Source organism: Monodelphis domestica, chromosome 8 (genome assembly GCF_027887165.1).
Source record: "Monodelphis domestica isolate mMonDom1 chromosome 8, mMonDom1.pri, whole genome shotgun sequence".
NCBI classification, from domain to species: Eukaryota; Metazoa; Chordata; class Mammalia; order Didelphimorphia; family Didelphidae; genus Monodelphis; species Monodelphis domestica.
The window spans coordinates 19,827,076-19,851,482 of NC_077234.1; the positions used below are offsets into that span (position 1 = coordinate 19,827,076).

General features: G+C 46.9%; 1 protein-coding gene and 1 long non-coding RNA gene across 2 annotated transcripts in view; one reads left to right on the forward strand and one right to left on the reverse strand.

Moving 5' to 3' along the window:
• Positions 1 to 1,483, reverse strand: part of RARRES1 (retinoic acid receptor responder 1) — a 29,332-nt gene extending 27,849 nt beyond the window's left edge. Inside the window, exon 1 of the mRNA XM_056807608.1 lies at positions 1,124 to 1,483. Coding sequence (XP_056663586.1) covers positions 1,124 to 1,360 — 237 coding nt within the window. The 5' untranslated portion in view covers positions 1,361 to 1,483. The remainder of the gene's footprint in view (positions 1 to 1,123) is intronic.
• On the forward strand, positions 1,399 to 9,709 carry LOC130455852 (uncharacterized). Its single transcript, XR_008914054.1, has 2 exons — positions 1,399 to 6,729; positions 6,834 to 9,709. It is a non-coding gene; the product is annotated as an uncharacterized LOC130455852 (long non-coding RNA).
• Positions 9,710 to 24,407: the final 14,698 nt, after the last annotated feature.

The window sequence follows — 24,407 nt, forward strand, 5'->3', positions numbered from 1 at the left end:
ACCAAGCAGCTTTTCCGAGATCTCCGCGGAGGAGCCCGAAGCTAAAATGCGCGGAACTCGGACCCCGCCCCCGCCCCCGGCCCGGCACACAGGGTGCACCCAAACACTTGCTAACTGGTTGACTGCTTGGTGACTGAGAGCGCTAGGGAAGGCAGAAGGGGGACGCTGAGCCTCCCTATGGACCCCGCTCACCCCATCCAGCAGACAGCCTGTGGCCGCCTTTGAAGGATCGAGCGTCTACGGGGTTTGCTTGCCCTCCAGGCGCGGAGGCGGGGCCCCAGGGGGCCCCAGGGGCCTTCCCCAAGCCCGGGCTCCCGGAGTTTTAATTGAGTCCCCCGCGGGGTTTGGGCTCGGGACCAAGAGGGTAGGAGAACGCGACGCGGCATCCTTTAGAACGCAGTGACAGCGAGCTCTGAACGTAGGGCCAGAGATCTCTGGGGCAGAGACGAACTTTCGAATGCTGAGAGTTAATTAGAGGAGTTGGAGGACGCTGGGAAGCGAGACCCAGAGCGCCGGGACACCTAACGCACGCTCGGAGGAGGGTTAGGACGCCCAGACGGGACCTCCCGTGAGGTTGAGACAACAATGCTGAGGCTGGGGGCCACGGGACGAGAAGTTGTTGGACGGGACTTTAGGGAGAAGCAGCCAGTCAGTCCCAGGGAGGCGGGGGTGGGTGGGGCGCTTCGGATCATGAAGGGGTTTTCGAGCCTTCGGATGGAGGCCGGCGCCTTTACGGTTAGAAGGGAGTTTAGGACGTCGGACTGGGGGCTTTAGGGTCGGGTTACCCCACAGAAGTTGGATCGGGCTCTGGAACAAGGGACTTGGTTAGAAGGTTGAACGGGGGGGAGGGGTGAAGGGGAAGGGGGGGCTTTCGGGTAACCAGGTTGGGGCGGTCCGTCGGCCGAGGACACACGAAGGTTGGGGGCCGTGACGGGGGCCTTTCGGGATGTGAGGAAGTTGAGGACGGCCGTCGGGGCCGAGGGGCTTTGGGTCTGGGAGGCAGAACCTTGCTTAGCGAGCGGCCCCAGGAAGACTAAAGCCGATCGCCGATCCCGCGGGTCCCGACGGGCGCTGTGAGGGAGGCTGGGGCCGAACCGGGGATCGCCCTCCCTCCCGCACTCACCCAGGAGGAGGCGCGGTGCACTTGTCGGAGGACCCGGAGGGTGCTGGGCGAGGCTGCGCGGTAGTTGAAGTAGTGCAGCGCCGCGCGGGCGGCCTGCTGGACCCTGGGGTTGGAGGGCGCCGCGTCCAGTAACCGCCACGAGCTCGCAGAGGCCTGCGCCACCATGGGCAGCAGCGCCACGAGCAGCACGGCCGTCGGGCCGGCCCAGCCGGGTAGCCGCTGAAGGCGGCCGAGCATGACAGCGGGCGGAGCGGCCAGGAGTGGGAAGCCGCAGCTCTGGGCGGGCGCCGACCGGCGGCAGCACTAATAGGGGCCCGCGGCCCCTCCCCTCAGCCGCCCCTGGGGCTGGCCGGCCGGACTGGGCCGGCCCCCGGTCCCCGCCGGAAGGCCCCGGGACACCCTTTCGGGCCAATCCCTCGCCTTCGCCCCGTTCTGGGCGCGTCGCCTCACGACCTTCTTTTCTCCTTCGTCCTCTCGCCCTCCTGCGGCCCGCTCACCCGCTTCCCCCGCCCCCATCTCGCCTAGCCTAGCCTTTGGCCCGGGCCTCCTAGGCTCAGCCACGGGCCGGGAAGGGACAGCGCCTCCCGGGCGCCGCCGCTGGGAAGCGCCCTCTCCCCTCCCTCCCCCCAGATCCTCCTGGCCTGCCGCCAGTGCCCCCGTGCCCCCTCTTTGTCCCGTCTCACCCTGCCCTCCCTTCCAAGTCCAAACCACTGGCCCCAGTGGGGGAAAGGCCGGGAGAAGACTCGGAGCATCTCCCAGCCCAAGGGAGAATCGAGGCAATCCCGTGGGACCCTACTCATTGGGCACATCGGGAAACCCCCAGAAAGCCCAGAAAGAAAAAGACTTGGAGGGTGGAGGAGCCCAGAAAAAGGCCTGGACAAACAGGGAGGTTTCCCAGGAACGGGGCCCAAGGCAGTCCTGTGACTCGGGGCATTGCGGGGCTGGTTAGTTTTCTCCTTTCTGGCCCCATCACTGCGTGGGAACCGCAGGCCCATCCGGCAATCCCTTATCCCTAAAGCTCCCGGCTTTCCTTTTTGGTCAGCCTTGATCTGCCCGCACCTTTGAAATCGTCCTCCCTGGGAAGAGCTAAGATGCTCCGACTCTTTAGACCTCAGAAAGGGAGACAAGCCCGGAAGCCTCCGGTCCATTAGAATACTTCAAGACGCTATATACCCAGTAGACAAGAAGAGTGGCAAAGGCTAGGCAGTTGGGTTTGCCTGATTGCCCAGATCACATAGCTAGGAAGTGTCCTTGGTCCGATTTGAACCCAGGTCCTTCCTACCCCAAGCCTGCTGTTCTATCCCCAGTGGTACCTAGCTGCCCTCAAGTCAAGTTTTGTTTGTTTGTTTTTGTTGTTGTTTTAAACATTCAGCTGGGAGGGGGCCCAGAAGATCCCGGAATACTGCCCTATTGAGCTGAGGTCGAGATCTGAGAGCTGAGAGTGATCTCAGACCCTGGAAAGGAGAGAGGGACCAGGCAGGGTGTATGGGGGCAGGGTGGGGTTGGAGGAATCCTCAGAGATTTGGTCTGGAAGCGGAGGAAGTCCTCAATTTTAGTTAATTATCCTGGCTGACTAGGATGCTAAACTCAATTGTCTGTATGCTGCTAAAGAAATGCTAGTGCTCTCCATTCTCTTCTAAGCTGAAGTACCTGGGGGCAAAGCCCTGATTGTCTAGACCTGGTTAAAACTCCGAGAAACACCCGGCAGGGTGGGGATGGCCAAATACCTTGGGGAAATCTGGGCGGAGCGGGACTAGAGAAAGGTAGCTGGATACCAAACAGAGCCAGAGAATAATTCAGTTCAGTAGAAGTCCTCAGACTTAGTTTGTGCTAGCTGTTGGTTAGATGAAGAAATGGCACAGTCTCTGCCCTCAGGGAGTTTCCAGGGAAGGGGGAGAATGAGGTGCTCAGCCCTCTTATCCATCTGTCATAAGATGATGAGAATAAAGGAGGGGAATGACGGGATGCTCTTGGAAGATCTGAGGAGTTACATTATTTTCCACTGGTAGCAGGTCAGTCAGGAGCAGGGTGAGCTGGAGATGGACCTTGCAGGTAGAGAAGGATATAAGCACAGATGAAGATGACGAGTCTCCATGTATCAGGGACAGGCTGCATGGCTGCTTGGAGGAGGTGGGAGCCTAGAGGAAGACTGAGGAGCAGTGGGCACTGGAAGAGGAGCTTGACTGAGAGTCCACAGTCTGCATGAAGGGATGGAGGGTAAAATAAGACTGGAGGGATTTGCTTGAGGGATTTGGCATTAGAAACGCCAAGCCCAGTCTGCATTTTCTCCAATAAGTAATAGGGAGCTACTGAAGTTTTCTGAGCGACATGAACAGAACTGTGCATCATGAAGATTATTTTGTTGAAAGTATAAAGCCTAGTTATAGGGATCGATAGATAAAACATTTGACAAGAGTTTACAGTGTGCCTAACAATGTGCTGGCGATATGAATACAAGCAAGCAAGACAGTCCTAACCCTCAAGGAGCTTGCATTCTGCTGGGGGAAGAGGAGACGAAAAGTCATGGTAGACAAAGGGACACTGCACAGGGAGACCATTTAAGAGGCTAATGTGGTCTGGGTGACAGGTGGCAAGCGTGTCTATTAGGGTTATTGGAAAGGAAAGAAGAGATGTAAGAGAACTGATGAAGGCAGAAGTGCAGGTCTTGGCAATTGACTGGTGGGCAATGTTGAAACCATCTAATCTCCTGTTTCTCTTACTCTATATCCAGTCAACAGTGTCCACTGATGAGTGTGGTGGACAAAAACAGGGAAGTCAGAGGGCAGGGAGAGAAAAAATGGCAAGTTCAGTGGGGGGCTGGGGGGAAGATGCTGACTTTGGTATGTTGGAGTAATATCTAGTTTGGTTCAGGAGAAACAGTACTGAATATGGAGTCAGAGTACCTGAGTTCAGATTCTGGCTCTTCCATTTATTAGCTTGATGACCTTGGGCAAGTCATTGAACCTGAACTCTAGGTCCCTGTTTCCCAGTTGCAAAATGAGAGGATTGCACTAAGTGACCACTTCAAGTCCCCTGTAGCTCTGAATTCACAATCCCATGTGAATCTAGCTGGTAGGGGGGAATGTCAGTCTGAAACCCAAGAGAGAGACTGAAGCTAACCACAGAAATTTGGGAGTCATCTGTATATAAAGCTGATGATGGACTGCCATGTGAGTGGCTGAGAAGACCACAGGACAGAGTGTAGAAAGAAAAGGGAAAAGAGTCAGAGACAAAGGCTTGGTGCATGCCCACATGGAGGAGGATCAGCTAGGAATGGAGGCTGAAGATGACTGGTTAGACCAGTAGGATGGGTCAATGGGTCATGCACGCAAAGGGAGGAGAGAGCATTTAAGGGGGGTTGTGGATAAACAGTGCCAAGTGTTGGAGAAAGAGCAAGGAGACTGAGGACTGAGAAAAGGCCATTCAGTGGATCTGACTGTGAAGATACATTGGCCATTGCAGGGGCAATTTCAGTGGAGTGGAAGAGTGTGGTCTGAATAAAGGGATTAAAAAGACAGGGTAGTGAGGAAGTAGAGGCAACACTCTTCCTAGGTGTTTATTACAGCATAACTTGGATGAATATAGGCGAATCTATTCTACTATAATATATGGACATATGATAGATATACCTATTCTATATCTAATCTTGATGATTTGGTGGTTTATAATGGCAGCAGAAAAAAATAATGACAAGTCAAAGCATTGAAGTCTAATCCTACCTCTGACTACTGCTACCTATGGGATGTGAGACAAGTATCAAGTATTTTAATTGACTTGGGCCTCAGTTTCCTCTGGTATAAAATGAAGGGTTTGAACTAGATGACTTCTGAGGTCTCTTCAAGGTCTATATTTATGATCTTAGGACTGTATTGGTGAGCCTATGGCACTCATGCCAGGGGGGGGCTGCTCCCTTCCCTCTCTCCATCTCTCTGCCCAGCAGCCCAATGGGAGTGTTTCCTGCCTCCCCTGTCTAGAGTAAGGGGACAGACAGCTCACATGAGGTGTGAGGGTGCAGTTTGGGCACTCAGTCTCTAAAAAGTTTGCCATCACTGTCATAGGAGAACAATAGCAGCAGGAGTTTGGAGCATCATGGGTCTAGTGGACCAAAGATAGGTCTTGGAGTCAGGAAGATGTGGGTTGTAGTCTCACCTCTGACATTTCCTAGCTGTATGACTCTAAGGCAAGGATCTTCTGGCACTTCGCCAAGGCTCTAACCTAGGTGACTTGCAATCTGCATAGAGGAGGGAATTCCTACCTGAGGAAATCACACTGAGCACTTTCAGATTGAGAAAGTACATTCCTTCCAACAACCAGCTCCAGCTGGGTAGTGCAAGTTTTATCACAGTCCTTTAGATGAGGAAACAGACAGAAAAGGGAGGGACACTGGGGAACTTTATGTAATGTGTTATTCTTTAAGGAGAAAAAATAGAAGTGTCTATTCCGGTCCTTGAGGGTGCATGACATAGTAGATAGAGAGCTGAACTCAAAGCCTGAGAACCTGGTTCAAGTCTTGCCTCTGACTCCTACTGCCTGAGTGATCCTGGCAAGTCATTTAAAGTCTCAGTCCTCCAGCTAATTCTCTAAGATTATATATTGGAGGAGTTTTGGCATTATTTGAGTATTTTCTTATAGCAGTGACCAGTATGGAAATATGTTTTGCATGATAATACATGCATAACCCAGATCAAATTTCTTACCATCTTGGGGAGAGGGAGGAAGGGAGGGAGACAATTTGGATCTTATAATTTTGGAAAATATATGTTGAAAATTACTATTGCATGTAATTTGGAAAAGAATTTTTTTTTTAAAAAGGAAGATAATATTCACACCAAAAAATATTTTACATTGGAGAGAAGATATTCACCTTCATCAGGAGTTTCCTCACTTGGAAGTTCATTCATTTCTTTTTCCTTCTTCTTTTTTCCTTCCTTCCTTCCTTCCTTCCTTCCTTCCTTCCTTCCTTCCTTCCACCCTCCCTTCCTCCCTCCCTCCCTCCCTCCCTCTCTCTCTCTCTCTCTCTTTCTTTCTTTCTTTCTTTCTTTCTTTCTTTCTTTCTTTCTTTCTTTCTTTCTTTCTTTCTTTCTTTCTTTCTTTCTTTCTTTCTTTCTTTCTTTCTTTCTTTCTTTCTTTCTTTCTTTCTTTCTTTCTTCCTTCCTTCCTTCCTTCCTTCCTTCCTTCCTTCCTTCCTTCCTTTCCCTCTTTCTGTCCTTCCCTTTTCCTCTCTTACCTGTCTATCCATCTTTCTATCATTTATCATCTCAGTCATCTATATAACTTAATATCATTATTTTTATTATACTATTTTGTAATATATAATCACGTATTTTCTATCATTATCTAGCATTCTTTTCTCTGTGCCTCTAGGTCTCTACCTGAAAAAGTTTAAGAAATAAAGACATTTCTGAGCCATCATTCTGAGCTGAAGAGCCAAATTTTCAACTCCAAATGACGGCCCAGAGATTTTGTTTATTTCTTACAGTTTCTCCACCTGATGGGACAGAGGAAAGGATTCAGGATTCTGAGATCAGTTCTGGGGTCGTTCAGGAGCTCGGGGGACTTGCTGTTTTCTGCCTCCTCATTAAAGATCCTAGCTGCTCTGAACTGAAGTAAGCCCCAGCTCTCAAGGGGTGATTTTTTCGTGCGCTGCTTTGCGTTGTCTTGCCTTGGCAGTGTTTATTGTTGTGACTAGCCTTTTCTCTGTTATTTCTAGTGAGTCGTGTGTAGTGGTCGAGAAGAAGAGGCCCTCTGGGGTGGACTTGTGTCTCTACTGGAGTTTAATTTGACGAAATTGGTTCCTCCCCGGAGTTGGCTGGACTTTGTCTCCAAGTCTACAGCTGGGTGCTTTCTGTTCCTTCTCAGCAGAGAAAATTTGTGTGGGAGGTCAGGGGTGGGGGGGACCTCATCTAAGTGGGCTAAGTGTTTGCTGCTCACGAGCTCTAGATGTCATTTGCCTTTGAGGGAAGTTTAAAGTTGTGTTGGGTTCGGAGGAGGACATGCGGTGTCCAGAGGAGCCGGTGAGAGGGTACCTGCAATTGTAGGAGTCAATGTGAGAAGAGAAATCAGCACTGGATTTAGTGTTGGCAGACTTGGGCTCAAATGCCAACTCTGGCACTTATTATCTACCTAGCCTTGGGTGAGTCAGTTAACCTCTTTGGGCCTCAGTTTCCTCATCTGTAAAATATGGGGACCCAGGTCTCTAAGGTGCAATGAAGCTATCGAGGCACTCAGCGAGGTCCTAAGGGCAGTCCCTGCCACCAAGGAGCTAACTATTGGCAAAATAGAACACATTACCCAAATAGGTTGAGTCAGATAAAAACTGAGCAGGGAGAGAGCATTAATAATAACCTAAGGGGAGAGGGGTTAGTCAAGGGTTCATGGAGAAGATAGCCCTGAAGGCAGATAAAATTTCTTAATGGCAGGAGATGCATAATATATACTTTCTGTCTTAGAATCAATAGTGGGTATTGGTTCTAAGGCAGAAGGATAGTAAGAGCTAGGCAATGGGGGTGAAGTGACTTGCCCAGGGTCACACAGCTAAGAAATGTGTGGGGCTGATTTGAACCCAAGACCTCCATCTGTAGGCTTGGCTCTTAATCCATTTATCACCCAGCTGCCTCCCACAATATATAATAATTGTTAATTAATTAAAATGATTAATCACTGACAACATTTATATTATGTATCCTATACTAATTATTAAGAATAAATAAATAGTAATAATCATCTGCTAAGTGTAGTGCCTTAAGAGTTACAAAACTTCTGCATTCACCGTCTCGTTTGAGTTTCACTCTAGCCTGTAGATAGGTGCTACTATCATTCCTCTTCCCATATGAGCCATTCAAGGCTCAGAGACATTAAATGACTTGCTCAGAGTCACACACACAGCTTCTAAGTAGAGGAAGAGGGGTTTGGGTTTGGATCCGTGAATCCTGGGGTCATAGACTTAGAAAGGACTTTAGAGGTCCAGAGAAGAGAAGTTCAATGACTTACCCAGGGTCTCAAAGCGAGTAAGTGGCTAAAGTGGGATTGGAATTGAGATCTCTCTGAAAGCGCATCCACTGCAGAGCGGGGGCGGATTGAGTCTAGGAAGAGACGTCCAACAAGCAGAGGGAAGCCCAAGGAAAAGGCTTTTTCCTCCACTGACCTTCTTGTCTTTGGTGCTCCGGCATCGGGAATTTTGTCAGGGAAAAAGCTGTGGGCACGGAGCCTAGGGCTACCCAAAGAACCAAGCGTTGCTCAGCCAGTGGAGGAAGAGCGTGGGCAAGAGAGTGAGGATCTGAGTTGTTCCGGAAAAGGAAACCTCAAATGTGGTCCATCTGACGGAAGGGTGCCTAGATCTGGCTCTTCGGCTCCCAGAAGGCTTTGTTGAGAGCGCTCTCACAGTGAGGATGGAGGCCACCTTCCTTTCGAGCTTCCAGACCGTTGTAAGCACGGAGGACGAGCTGGAAGGGGGAGTCCCTTATAGCCTGGCACGCCGCCTTGGAGAGGCTAATGGAGCTCTGGACAAGGGGTGCCCTTTGACTGACAGCAGCCAAGCCAAACACACTCACTTTATGGACTTATCAATAACATTGAGCCGGTACAGAGATCGTGGGCTACCAGAGAAAAAGAACTCGCTCGGTGCAAACGGGGTTTCATCTTCCAAAGACGGGCAGTAGCTTTGTTCCTTTCTGCCTGGCTTCGGCTGTCTCCCAGTGGGTCTCTAGCCGTGCCTTGTTCTCCTCCCATCCTTTGCTTTTCCCATTTTGATCCTGGCTCGCTCTGTTTCGGGGTCTCTGCGGTCACCGATGTTTAGCGTCTCCCAGTCTCCCGTCACCCTCCTACAAGGAAAAATGCAGAAGCCAATTTTGCTGCATTTTAAAGCTGATCTGGGTCTTTCGAAGGCAGTGATTCTCCTTGCAAATGTCTTCGGAGGTTGCCTTTGCATCTAATCACTGGCAGCTGGTTTCCTACTGCAGTGGCACGAGCCTGGGCAGTACCACATGGGCTACATTTTGCAACTTTTCTAAGTAAACTTTGATCTGGACATCTCGCAAGACTTGGGAAAACAAGGTCTTTGCGGTTCCACAGATGCGTTTGCAGTAAGACTGCCCAGCCTTTGTTCTTCCAGCCAGCCCAGGGGTCAGGGAGTTTTCCAAGGCTGGCTAAGCTTCCAGGTGCTTATCCATAGAGGAAATGCACAGTGAGGGATGAGGGAGACGGTACCTGTTTTCTAGGAAAGAGTTTTAAACATGGGTTGGAAAAAGTAGGGTTCAACTTTCTCTGTTCATGGAAAGGAGACATTTATTGTGGAAGAGAAGGAAGTATTTTTTTAAAGAATTTTAAGACTTGACAGAACTTTTATTTATTTTTAAAAATCCTTTCCTTCTGTCTTATAATCAATACTATGTATTGGTTCCAAGGCAGAAGAGCAGTAAGGGCTAGACCATAGGAGTGAAGTGACTTACCCAGGGTCACCCAGTTAGGAAGTGTCTGAGGTCAGATTGGAACCCAGGGCCTCCTATCTCTAGGCCTGGCTCTCCATCCACTAAGCTACCCAGCTGCCCACTGACAGTTATTGTTTTAATTAAAGATTTTTTTCAATGACCAAGATTCTATTTTCTTTCCTTCCCCTCCCCCCATGAACAACAACTACAGAGGAAAAGTAGAAACATGCAAAGTCAAGTGTATGAAATTCTCTCACTGGCCATGTACCCAAATGGGTGTTTCATCCTGTGTTTTGTGTCCATCTCCCCTCTGTCAAGAGGTGGGGAGCATCCCTGCTTCATCTCTGGTCCTCCAGAACCACATTGGTCTTCATTAGAGAATCCCTTCAGCAGCGGCGTGGAAGAAAGCACCCAGTGGGGACAGAGTTAAGGAGGAAGAAATGGGACAGATTTCACAAGGGCCCCCAAAGGGGGGGTTGGAGATAACGATGGGTGTCCAAGAGAAGAGATGAGGGTGTGTGTAAGAGACAGGAGATCTTGGCTATAAGACTTGGCAAATACGGGCTGAGGAAGAGTGAGGAAGCCACCAAGACGGTGAGCCTGGCTGAGGGAAGGATGATGGCTCCCTCCCTAGAAATGGGGACATTCAGAGAGGATGGGCTTGGTGGAAAGGATAATCCAACATCTTCTTTGGTAGAGGAGAAGGGTAAGGCCCAGTGAGTTGTTGAACAACTTGGCCAAGCTTGTGGAGGTTGTTAGTGACAGTCATGATTTGATCCAAGGCAGAGAGAGAAATTTGGGTCCCATTTCTTAGGCACTTGCCTTGTGCCAGGGAAAAAGCTAAGGGGGAAAAAGTACAAATGCAAACCAAGATGGTGGTGCCTCTCGGGGTCTCGGCATTCTGATAGGGGAGAGATGGGAGTGGCAGCCCAGGATGAGGAGCCCGAAGAGTCTGGCACATGTGGGCCAGCTTCCCACAGGGGATGGGGTCTGGGGGGTGGGATGGTATCGGTGAAATGATGGATGGGATACAGCTTTTGCATTTAACCTGAAGCATAGGTTTCACAGGACAAACTGCTCTGCCTTGGCTGAGGCCTGGTTTTATTTTATACCCTTATGATCACACATCTACTTGGCACACAGTTTCCTTCTCAACATACATGTTTCCATGGAATCTAACAACAGACAGGAAGCCTAGGGAGATAGTCAATGAAACATTGTTGCTAAGGGCAGGATCAGTGGGTAGAATCAACATGACCCAGATATAGGTTGGAGAATTCAGAGCACAGATTTGCCAGAAATTTTTATGCCTAGAATAAAGGGTCCTATCCAAGTGGATATATAAGAATCCTTAGGTTTAATTTTGTAAGTGGGCTCTCCTGGTAATATCCTGGGGGAGACAGAGTGGGACATCTATATTAACCCCCCAAGCATGTTGCTCTCATCTATTTTTCCTGGGGCTAAGTAATAATAATCATAGCAATTCCAATAATAAGGGGATGTTAATAATGAAATCCACTTAGAGGGGTTTCAGTGGATGTTTCCATCCTTCCTGGAGGCTGCTTTGCAGTCCCCAGTTTCCACATGGACCATGTCAAACAGCGTGATCTCTGATGGCTCCCAGAAACATGGTAACTCTAAGATTGCAACCTGAGAGGCAGAGAGATGCCCACTTGTCTTTGGGGAGAGGGTCCTCCTTTGGAATCACGGCTTTGGACCACCTGCCTACTGAAAAAATGTGCCAAGCACCAAGCTAAATGATAGGGGTATAAAGGCTGGGTGGTCCAAAAGAACTGGAATCGAGGAGACCCGAGTTTGAATCTTGTCTCCAACACTTGTCAGTGGTGTGACCCTTGGTGGGATGGCTTCTCTCACCTTCATTTTCCTCAGATGTAAAATGGGCACAATTAACAGCAACAGTTTTATAGAGTTGATGTGAGAATTACAAAGTTTTTTTTACCAAGGTAAGCTACTATAGAAATGCTAGCTGTGATTATAAAACAGATTCTCATGATGCACATATCTTGGACCAGACCCAGGCAAGCCAAGGCCCTTCTCTTGCTCATTCATTAAACGAGAATAATAATATCGATGGCTCCTACTTGAGGGTTTTTTGGGAGGCTCAAAGGAGTTAACAAATGGTGAGCATTCTGGAAATGGGCTCCACAGGGCTAAGCAGGCCCAAGGGGATGGGGAATGCCATTGGGGAGGATGTCCAAGCTACCCAGGAGAAAACGACTCCAAGGGAAGAGTTGGAAGTGCTTCCGACAAGGATGACAAGAGGTGAATGAGGGGAGGAGGAAGCACAGAGGGTGGAGGGACATTCCTGGCCAACAGAGCTGGGTATAAAGAGCCCAAAGGCCTCTTGTCCTATGACTAATAACCGCTTACTTGAGCTTAGGGAAATATTGTACTTTTGACAAGGTAAACAGTATTGTGTGCAAACTAGAACGAGTGGAAATAACTTGTGTGGCTCACTGTCACAGAGAAAGAGCAGAGTTAGGCTGACAAGGTCCTACTGTTCAGTGAAAGGCCATTTCATCTACTGATTGACTGCCTTGGCGTGATGACAATGGCTGACCCAGGAGTCAGACAATCTGAGTTCAAGTCCCTGTTCTGCTTCCGACAATCTATGTGACTGTGGGCAAATGGCTCAACTTCCTGGATTTCATTTCCCCATCTCTCAGGTGCTGTTGTTGCTCAGTTGTGTCCAACTCTTCATGAGCCCATCTGAGGTTTTCTTGGCAAAGATGCTGGCGTGATTTACCATTTTCTTTTCCAGCTTATTTTATAGATGAGGAAACTGAGGCAAATAGTTAAGTGACTTGTCCAGGGTCACATAGCCACTAAGAGTCTGAGGTTGGACTTGAACTCAGAAAGGTGAGCCTTCCTGACTCCAGGACTGGCACTGTTATCCACTGTGCCACCTAACTGTCCTGTCAAATGAGGAAGTTATTAATATATTCACATTTGACTTTTTTTTTTTAGAGATTTGAAGGTTGTGTAGTACTTTGCACGCATTATCTCATTTGGGTCTCATGACAACCTTGTGATGAAATTCCATAGGTGTTATCCCCATTTTGCAGATGAGAAAACTGAGACTTGGAAACCTTAAGTGGCTTACTTATGGTCACACAGCTAGAAAAGATTGGAGGGAGGATTTGAATCCAAGTCTTCCTGACACCAGGTCCAGTCATCCCAGGTTCCTCTCTCATTTAGTATTAAAGTTGTTCCCAGCTAAAGTTCTCTGTTCCTGTTTTCTCTTAATTGCCTTTTTCAAGACCTTTCGGGATTTAGCATGGTGACATGTACATAGTAGGCGGCCAGATGGTACTGCAAAAAGAGTACTGGTCCTGGGGAATCATCTATCTGTGTTCAAATCTGGCTTCAGACACATCCTAGCTGTGTGACCCTAGAAAAGTCATTTAACCCTGTTTGCCTCAGTTTTCTCATCTGTAAAATGACCTGTAGAAGGAAAGGGCAAATCACTCCAGGATCTTTGCAAAAAAAAAAAAAGCCCAACAAACCCCAGTATAAAATCATAGTCAGACACAACTGAAAAACGGCTGAACAAACACAATGAGTGTTTATTGCCTGCCTGACTTTTTGAGTAGACCCAGCTCTGAGTCCATCTTCTAAACAAGCCTTGCTCACTGTTTCCATCTGTGTCAAGAATCTCCCTGCTGCCAACTGCCTCCTCTCAAAACTCCAGGCACTTCGCTCACTTTCCTGGAATCAGTTGAGTTCACATCCTCCCTTTCCAAGTAAACAGTTATATAACGAAGCTCTGCTTCATTTTTTAAAACTTATTTTCCCCAGATAACAAGAATTTATTTTGCCTTCTTTCTCACCTCCCTGCCCAGCTGAAAAAAGAAGAGAAACAAAGTCCTTGTTACAAATGTACATAGTCAAACAAAGTGAATTCCAGCTTTGGACACTGTCCAAACTGCGTGTCCTGTTCTGCATCTCGAGCCCATCACCTCCGCGGAGGGAGGGTGAGAGCGTGTCTACGTCAGGTCGCTGGATCCATGGCTGGCCACGGCGCTGATGAGTTCTTAAGGCTCTCAAAGCTGTCTTAACCATGTCACTGTTATTGTATACATTGTTCTCTTGCTTCAATTAACTTCACTCTGAATCAGTTCAGATAAATCTTCCCAGGTTTCTCTGGAGCCAACCGGTCCATTTTTTAATTTACTGCACAGTAATGTTCTATTAGATTAAGATACCGTAATGTGTTCAAGCCATGTCTCAACTGGTGGCCACCTCCTTAGTTTCCAGTACTTTGTCACCAGAAAAAAGAGCCTGCTGTCAGTATTTTTGTAGCGATGGACCTTTCCCCTTCTTCTTTGATCTCTTTAGGATATGGACCTTGTAGGGGATGGATCCACTGGGTCAAAGCTTATTCGCAGTTTAGGGACCTGAAGAATAGTTCTAGATTACTTTCCAGAATGGACAGATCAGTTTACAACTTCACTAAGAAGGTATCCACGAGCCTGTTTGTTCTCAGTCCCTCCATCCTTTGTCATTCCCTTTTTCTGAGTAATTTTTGCCAAACTACTGAGTGTGAGGAAGAACCTAGGAGTCGCCTTAATTTACATTTCTCTAATTACTAGTGATTTGGAGTGGCTTTTCATCTGGCCATTGATGGTGTGGATTTCTTCCTTTGAAAACTGCCTCTTCTTATCCATTGACCGCCTATTGGGGAATGACTTCTTCTTAGACGTGTGCATCTGACCTTTATCAGAGAGACCTGGTGCAAAGATTTTCTTCCCAATCAGCTATTTCTCACTTATTATGATCCAGTATATGTGCCATATTTACAAGGGAACACATACCTCTATGGCTGTTGGCTCTGGTAGCTCGAAGTAAATTCTTCAGAGACTTTTCATCTCCAAATTCCAACCCTGCTTTTTTTTTTTTTAACCCTTACCTTCTGTCTTAGAATCAATCCTGTGTATTGGTTCCAAGGCAGAAGAGTGGTAAGGGCTAGACAATGGAGGTTAAGTGACTTGTCCAGGGTCACACAGCTAAGAAATGTCTGAAACCAGGACTTCCCGCCTCTAGGTCTGACTTTCAATCCACTGAGCCACTCAGCTGCCCCCACATGCTGACATTTTGCTCTTTACTATGGTTGACTGTATTGGAGAGTCAAGAAAGAATAGGAGGTCTAACTCTGGGTTGATTTTTTTTCCAACTCCCCAAGAAGTCATTCCAATCTTTAACAAATAGTTAGTTTACCTCAGTGAGCTCACCCCATGATTCCACATCGTCTTGGCTATGCTCAATCTCCAAGCCTTAATTAAGCATGTTTTATGTCCCTGGCATGGTGCTAGAAAAGGGGACAAAATGACAAAAATGGAACACTTTCTGATCTCATCATGTTTACAGGCTTTCATAATCACGGAGCAGACCGTAGACTGGTTATCCAAGTGTAGTTCTGTGCACATAGTAGGTGCTCAATGAATCACTTATTGGGTTGATGGTGATGACTCTTCAAACTCTCAGATAAACCCAAATGGGTCTGTGTTCTCATACAGGCAACCTACCTTTGCCTAATCAACTTCCTCAGCTACTTGCCCACAGTAACTTCTCCATGAGGAATCCAGGTATTATTGTCATTAAGAGTGTATTGGGGGAAATAATTACTTTAGCAAAGTGGCAGAATGCAAAACGAACCCATCTAAACCATCAGCATTTCTGTATATTTCCAACAAAGCCCGGCAGCAAGAGTTAGAAAAAGAAATTCTACTTAAAACCACTCCGGACAATATAACATACTTGGGGATCTATTTGCCAAGCCAAACACAGGAATTTATATGAACACAACTACAAAGCACTTTTCACGCAAATCAAGTTAGATCTAAGCAACTGGAAAAATATTAATTGCTCACAGGTAGGCTAAGCTTATATAATAAAAATGACAAGGAAATTAATTAGCAAATTCAGTGCTGTGCCAATCAAATTACTAAAAAAAATTTTTATAGAACTAGAAAAAAAATCATAACAAAATTTATCTGGAAGAACAAAAGATCAAGAATATCAAGGGAACTAATGAAAAAAGTGAAGAATGGCAGCCTAGCGGTACCAGATTTTAAATTGTTCTATAAAGCAGTAATCATCACAATAATCTGATACTGGCTAAGAAATAGAAAGATGGATCAATGGAATAGACTACGGGTCAATAATCTCAGCAATCTAGTGTTTGATAAACCCAAAGATCCCAGCTTTGGGAATAAAAATTCACTATTTGACAAAAATTGCAGGGAAAATTGAACAATAGTATGGCAAAAATTAGGTTTAGATCAGAATCTCACACCCTAAGCCAAGATAGGGTCAAAATAGAGTATGATTTAAACATAAAAAGTGATATTATAAGTAAATTAGGTGAACATAGAATAGTTTACTTGTCAGATCTATGGAGAAGGGAAGAATTTATGACCAAGAATCTTATAATATTCTCTATCTCTTGTTTGGTCGTAAATTCACAAGAGATTGGAAGACCTGGGTTCAAATTTGACCCCAGACACTTTCTAGTTGTGTGATTCCCAAGCAAGTTACTTAACCAAAATTGCCTAGCTTTTCTGACTTGAAATCAATATCCAATATTAATTCTAAGATAGAAGGTATATTGGTGGAATATAGACTATCCACAGGTCATTCCATGCCTTTCACATGACCAGCACATCTTTTCTTATTCATTGCTTTGATGACATCTCCATAATCTAGTCCTGAAAGGAACATCAGACGCTAACTTGTTCAATCCACTCTCTTTACAACCGAGGAAACTGAGGCCCAAGGAGGTGAAATGACTTACCACAGTCATGCAGGTAGTAATTACTGGAGGCAGAATTTGAATCCTTTCCCTTGTTTGCTTTGTGTGGAAGCCTGCCATCTATCTCTCCATTGCCTTCTGGCTGCCCACTCTTCCAATTCGTCAGAGATGATAGTGCCTTGGCTCCTAAAAATAAAAAATAAATATGTCTATGGGGAACATCCTCCCCCTACATTTCTTTGGAGAGCATCCAGTCTTTGTAGAGGAGCTTGCCTGGAAGTGATTGCATTTGTATAGTCTGTCAACATTCTTCCACTCCTTTTTGGACACAGCCTCAAAACTCATGTCGGACACACAAGACTGCTTTGTATCCACCTTAACAAAGCCAACACTTTGCCTTTTTCAACAGTCGACAAACAAAAAAGTCAATGACCCCAGTTCTCTCCCTTCCTTCCTGATGGCTCTTCACTCTCCTTTGCTAGAGAGATTATCATCCACGTCCAGGGTTCGGTTACTAACCCAAGAGTTTCCTCTCGATGTGTGTACTCTCTGTTGATGATTTCATCATCTCCAATGGGTTCACCAACCATCTCTTTGCAGGTGGCTCCCATAGCTCTGTTTCCAGTCTTTATCTCTGCTCGAACCCTGTTCTGCCATCGCCATGTGCTTGATCTCTCTCTGGATATCCCATTATCGTGTCAAGCTCGACACGTCCAAAATGTAACTCATTATTCCCCCTCCCTCCCTTCCTAACGATGCTGTTTTTGCTGGTCAGCAGCACTCACCTTTGGGAGCCAAACCTCGAAAGAAGGACATCCCGAGTGGCCGCGGAGAAGGAGAGCGCTTCAGGCGTGAGAGATGGCCCTTGAGTAGGAGATTGAATGGAACATCAAGGAGCCCGTCGAGTCTGTAATTCAAAGAGTGCATAAGTGGGAGTCAGTCTAGAAAGTTAGATTGGAGTCACCCTGGGAAAGACGTTCGGTACCAAGTAGAGGATTTGTTTTCTCCCCTCCAGACATCAGGGAGTCGCTTCTTGAGCTGGCGAGTGGCATGGCTGCCTTTTGCTCCAGGAACATCAGTTTGGCATCCATTTGGAGAACTGGTCTGCAGAGAGGAGAAAGCGAGCTGAATTTGGAGGCTACTCTAGTCCAAGTGGGCATCCTGAAAGCCAGCCCTAGCTAGTGGTGCCTTCCTTCTCTGGGGCCTCGTGGGCCAGTCCCCATGGAAGGTGGTGGGGCTGAGGAATCTGTCCACCAGCTGACACACTAGCTCTGGGTCTTTGGCAGAGCTGGGGCAGGACTGGACCCTGACGCTTTGTAGTTTGCAACTTTCTACAGGAAATATCTGTTTGGCTCAGAGAATTGCTTCCCAATATTTGTTTATTTTTTGGCTGTGCACTTGTTTTGTGAAAGCATTGTGAAAAGGAAAAGGAAGAACAAGAGCTAGCTTGCATTCATAGATCACTTCAAAGTTGACAAAGTACTTTTTGAATATTCTAATTTTATCTTGGCAGCAACCCTAGGAGGTAGGTCCATTATTATTCCCATTTTACAGATGAGAAGACTGAGGCACAGAGCACTTCAGTGGCTTTAGTCACAGAGCTAATAAGTCTCAGAGATCAGATTTGAATTTAAATCAGTCCTGCTCTTGAGAAATCAGTAAAGATTATTGTGCCCCATACATTGGGTAGTTCAAGAATTATGCTCTTATTTTTATAACCCTTGTCTTCCGTCTTAGAATCAGTGCCATGTATTGTTTCTTTCTTTCTTTCTTTCTTTCTTTCTTTCTTTCTTTCTTTCTTTCTTTCTTTCTTTCTTTCTTTCTTTCTTTCTTTCTTTCTTTCTTTCTTTCTTTCTTTCTAACCCTTACCTTCCATCTTGGAGTCAATACTGTGTATTGGCTCCAAGGCAGAAGAGTGGTAAGGGCTAGGCAATGGGGGTCAAGTGACTTGCCCAGGGTCACACAGCTAGGAAGTGTCTGAGGCCAAATTTGAACCTAGGACCTCCTGTCTCTAGGCCTGGCTCTCAATCCACTGAGCTACCCAGCTGCCCCCCATGTATTGTTTCTAAAGCAGAAGAGAGGTAAAGGCTAGGCAATAGGGCTTAAGTGACTTGCCCAGGGTCACACAGCTGGGAAGTGTTTGAGGTCAGATTTGAATCCAGGATCTCTCATCTCCAGGTCTGGCTCTCCATCCACTGAGCCACCCAGCTGCCCCATTAATGACCTAGAATCTTAAAAGGACAAACCTTTCTCCCAGTCCCTCCAAATGTGCATTTTCAGTTTCTTCTACATTCCCACAAATCACTCCTTGACTGATTCCAAGATTCCTGGAATGGCTTTTAAATTCTGCTATTGCCCAGTGTATGGAAACGATGGCTCCTGCTCAGGGCAGGCTTTTTCTAGCTTAATAGGTTTATGTCAAGAATGAGACAAAGAGTGTTGAGGGAGAGAGAGAGAGAGAGAGAGAGAGAGAGAGAGAGAGAGAGAGAGAGAGAGAGAGAGAGAGAGGAGAGAGAGAGGAGAGAGAGAGAGAGAGAGAGAGAGAGAGAGAGAGAGAGAGAGAGAGAGGAGAGAGAGAGAGAGAGAGAGAGAGAGAGAGGAGAGAGAGAGAGAGAGAGAGAGAGAGAGAGGAGAGAGAGAGAGAGAGAGGAGAGAGAGAGAGAGAGAGAGAGAGAGAGCAGAGAGGAGGGAGAGAGAGAGAGAGAGAGAGAGAGAGAGAGAGAGAGAGAGAGAGAGAGAGAGAGAGAGAGAGAGAGAGAGAGAGAGAGAGAGAGAGAAAGAGAAATTCCTGGTTAAAGCTAGAGGAACTTGAGGGAATCACCTTGTCTAACTCCTTCATTTTATGGATGGAGAAACCGAGGCACAGGAAAGCAGGCGACAGTACTCAAGGTCGCACAAACAGCATCAGAGGTAAGTCTTGAAATCAGTTGCCTTTCCCCTCTTCCTTTGGAGGCTTTTGCGGGTGCAGCTCATTCTCTTTTTATTCCTCAGAGGCCACACAATCTCCTCTCAAGGTTGCTTTTTTTAGACCTTTTGAGGATAATGCAGGTTACGGTGAAACTACATTTATGGAGCTTTTATTCTGCAGAGAATCCTCTAAGCAGAGTCCAGCTGCTGCCAGTCTTGGTCCCTGGCATCGGGTCCCGAATTCTCAAGTGTCTCTGACTCCAGGGCCCTCCTGTCTCTTCCTCCTTTAAGAGGAAACAGGAGGCAGAGCCTGAGAGAGGGTGGATGTGCAGCGATGGAAGGAAGCAGGGATGCCTGTGGGTTGGGGAAGTGAAGTGACCAAGAGTCAATGATTTAGGGCTGCGGCAAGGAAGAGGGGAGCTAGGACCTGGGGTCATACAGAGAGCCAATGTCAGACCAAGGTTCAAATCTCAGTCCTCTGATTCTGAAAGCAGGAAAGGTTCCATTTGACACTACTTCTCCTCGCCTTCCCAAAGGGGCAAAAGTAGGAGTGAGGGTTGGGAAATTATAAAAGAGGGAGATTTAAATAGGCTTAACTAAGGAAAATGTTCATAATGACGAGAAAAAGGAAAATGGGCTACCTCAGGGGGGCAGTGGGTACTCCCCCATATTTTTATTTTTATTTTATTTTTTAATAATTTTTATTTGATCATTTCCAAGCATTATTCATTGGAGACAAAGATCATTTTCTTTTCCTCCCCCACCTTCCCTTTCCCATAGCCGACGCACGATTCCACTGGGTTTCACATGTGTTCTTGATTCGAACCCATTTCCATGTTGTTGGTATTTGCATTAGAGTGTTCATTTAGAGTCTCTCCTCAGTCATTTCCCCTCAGCCCCTGTAGTCAAGCAGTTGCTTTTCCTCGGTGTTTTTACTCCCACAGTTTATCCTCTGCTCCCCCATATTTTTATAACAGTGATGACTTTGGTCCCTACATCTTGAAGACCAAAGATGTTACTCTTTGCCCCTCCCTCAGGGTTCTCCACTGCCCTTACAGTGGTGTCTGCTTTCAGCTTTTGGCTCTATCCTCTACTGATTGTGTTCCCCAATTTTAGGGGGTCGCTGGCACGTCTGATCCATTTAATAATCAATTAAGAGTGAGATGAACTCTTATAAAGGAATATCTCTTTCAAAGATAGAGCCAGAACAAACATACAAACAGCCTTCCCAACATCTGGGGGAGCACAATGCCTCCTTAGACCCCCTCAGAAGAGGGAAGTGGGGATTAGGTCCCCATCTTAACTCCATTCTTGAGGCCCAGGATGGGAATCTTGCCTCCAAAGGCATTATGATTTGGGATGATTATCCAATGGCTACTATGATTTGGGACTCCACCACTTGGGTCTAGAACAGAAAACAATAACAAATGAAACAGACCCAAATCATAAACCTGATTCTTGGGGCCAAGAAAGAGGAGAAGATGACCCTCCCCTGCCAGCCTCAGTTTATGGTACTTGTATTTAGGGGAGCAGGTCCTTCATCAGCCTCCCACTGGAGGAGCAGAAGCTGATGGTTGAGATCTAGGAGCTTTCAAGGTGCCTTTCCTCTACTCCCCTCCTTTTTTACCTCTCTTCTGTGCCTTGTCTTCTCCCCTTGAGGGCAGGACTGAGCTTTCTTTTTGCTTATACTTCTATCAAGCACTTAGGGCATTGCTCGGCTGGTAGGAAACCCTTAAGGAACGCTCGTTTTCTTCCTTCCCTTACTGGAGGTCTTGGGGCAGAGGCTGGACGGTCACTCATCTGGCTTCTGTCCAGCTGACTCTTTTTGTGGCGAGGGTCAGGGCAGGCGACCACATTCTTTGATTCTGGCGGAGTGATGACAACTCACAAGTGCCATTGTCGCTCTTCTCCAGAAAGGGCTTTGGTCTGAGACTTGGTGACTCAGAAGAAAGTCTGGCCACAATCTTGTCCAACGCCATCGTTTTACAAATGAAGAGACGATCTCGGAGAGCTGAAGTTATTTACCTGACGACGCCACCTCCGGAACCGGTGGCACAGCTCAGTCGTGAACTCACTTCTAGCTCCCAATCAACTTGTGTTTTCTCTCTCTTCTCAAATGGAAAAGAAACGGCCATCTTTCAGGGAGTTCAGGGAGCATTTGGGTGCATGAGAGCCTGGCCACAGCCCAGCAACAGAGAGGGCAGGAAAATGGCTTTTAAGAATTCGTCCGTCAGCAAATAGTCCTTTAAACATTTTCTCAACTTCTACCAACCCTCCATAAAACATCCCACCCTGCCTAGCATCCACCACTTGCTCCACTTTGCCTGATGGTTTTGTAATTTTGTTTTTGTTCTTGGAACAGATGGCCCCAACCGGATGTTCTTTCGACCATGATGCAATGATGCCAATGCCACCAAAGCCTTGGGAAAAATCTTACTCAATTCTTCCTCTCATCCTTTCTGCAACGATCTCCTTAAATGAACTTCCAACAATGAAATATGAACTATCATTACTTTTCCTTGTCAGATTTGGTGTCACAATCAATTTGCAATTACCCAGGGGCTTGCTACCCCGTAAATCTTAGAATTTGCAGGGGGATGGTGGTGGTGGTCAGAGAGGGCAGCTCTGTTTTGTCAATTCATTTGTGAGCATCATCGCCTCTTCTGTTTAATCCTGCCCAGCTGAGAGCCAACTCTATAAACCCGCCATCTTTCCCAAGGAAAGGCACGAAACAGACATATTGAAAATGATTCAGTGAGGAAAAGGTAGTTCAGATCAGGCTTGAATGGCGGGGCTTGGCAGTCGTTCTAAATGCCTTTATCTAACAGGTGGCAAAAAATTAGTTTATCAGTGGGGGTCAATATAGTAGAGAAGACAAGTCAGTGGATCTGTGAGGTAAAAGGGGAGCGAGCATAGATAATTGCACCAAGAGAGTGTATCAGTGTTCAGTTACAAAGTCCAAGTCTTTTTCAATTTTTTTAACCCTTTCCTTCTATCTTAGAATCAATACTGTGTATTGGTTCCAAGGCAGAAGAACAGGAAGGGCTAGGCTATGGGGGTCAAGTGACTTACCCAGGGTCACACAGCTAGGAAGTATCTGAGGTTAGATTTGAACCTGTCTCTGGGTCTGGCTTGCTACCTCACCTCCCAGGTCTTTTTTTTCTCAAGAGCTACCATTAAGCCTGGGTTCTCCATATTTTGATGCCATATTTTACACTCATTCCCATTCTGTTTCATCTGTTTTATTTTAGCCCATTGCTCTAGACCAGCTTTGGTGAACCTTTTCTGAGCTTGAGTGCCCAGAGGGCAAATTCACAAATTCAAGCTGACTGAGAAAATAATAGAGTATTGGTTGGAGAGGAATGAAGACTAGAGGACCTCTCTAAAATGGTGGCTATGAGAGGAAACAGTCAGACAGAGGGAGACATTGCTGGAATGGAGGCACTTCCAGTGGGTGAAGTCCAGCGCTGGGGTGTGCTTCCAAGGGAAGAGGTTTCAGGGTCACAGTAGAGAAGGTCTAGGAGGAGGGTCGGGAAAGAAGCCTAGAGACCAAAGATGTTGAATGTTATTCTTGGATCATTAATGGCCGCTCTTTAGGCTAGTCAACAAACTCTGACTAATGTAATTGTCCTATTGTCTAGCTCAGAGGTGGCCACTATTATGCTCTCTTAATGCTAAGCCCATTGGCATTTTATCAGTCTTTAATTTTTTTACCTGTCTGGCACTGTTGACCCCCCCATCCTCCTGGGGAGGGAAGCTGACTTGCCCCAAATTATACAGGTAGTAAATGTCAGAGTGGGGATTTGAATCTGTTGAGGTGGTGCAATGAATAGAGTGCAGGGTCTGGAGTCAGGAAGACCTAAGTTCAAATCCCACTGGAGACACTTACTAGCTGTGTAACCCTGGGCAAGTCTCCTCATGCTGTTTGCCTCAGTTTCCTCATCTGTAAAATGAGCTGGAGAAGGAGATGACCAACTGCTCTCACTTTCTCCGTCAGGAAAACCCCAGAAGGGGTCATGAAGACTTGGACATGACTGCAAATGACTGAACAACAAGAACTTAAGGCTCCTCCGTGACTTTGAATTGTCTGTTCCCCCTGTCTGGGATATTTTCCCTCCTCACTTAGATCAGCATCCAATAATCTGCCCACTGCACACCTGTGGAAGGAAGGAATGGGGATCCAAACCTGTTCTACCTGTAGCTTCTGTCTTGGCTGGTTGTAGGACGCTGCCAGTTTCTAGATCACCTGTGTTGGCAGATAAGCCGTAGGTGTTCAAAGAATGTGAATAGAATTAGGGAGCGGTAATTCCTTATAGTAACAAAGGCATCCACTCCTTGGCTTTGCATCAGTGGGTTCATTCTCACTCAGTAAAAGACAAATGGGTCCATGTAGGGAAGGCTGAATGGGTGGCCCCATCCCATTGCCTCGGAGGAGCTGCTCAGGTCCAACGAGGAACTGCTGTGTACCCTGCTGTGTATGCACAGCATTCCTGTCTCCACAAGCCTCTGCCCAGCCAGGAGCAGGTCCTGCCTCGACTCACTGGGACACGATGGAGATACCCAAAGATGGTTGGAGCTCAAGAACAGCTCAACCACTGCAGCCACATTTTTAAAATGAGAAGGCACTTGTCTAATTCAGGTTGCAGAAATGTGACTCCTGGGCCACCCCTGCTTGTCAGGAAGATGGAAGATGAACAAGTGAACGGCAATTTCCCAGGTTGGGGTGTTCCACACCCGTGGTAGTCGTTGGCCACAGGAACCTGTCATTATCCATCAGAGGCATGTTGTGTTGGAATGTAGGGCACGAATCTGTTCAGGGAATTCAAAGGATCCTAGATTAGGAGCTAGAAGGGATCTTAGAGGACATCTTGCTCAATTTCTTTTTACAGATGAGAAATTGAGGCTCAGAGATATTATAAGTGACTTGCCCAAGATCCCATTGGTCCCCATGGGAGGAAATGGAATTCAAAACTAAGTCTCTGACCCCAAATCTAGTACTCTATCCATGTAACCAATTAAAGAGCACCTCCAGGTGTTAATGAATGAAGTCCACATTGGTGTATACTGAGTCGCCAGCACCACACTCACCATGGAGCTCCTCTTCCTCCTCCTCTTGGTTCTTTGGTAAATGCCACAATCCTCATTTTGCCAAAAATCTGGAACTGGGAATTTAGGTAAT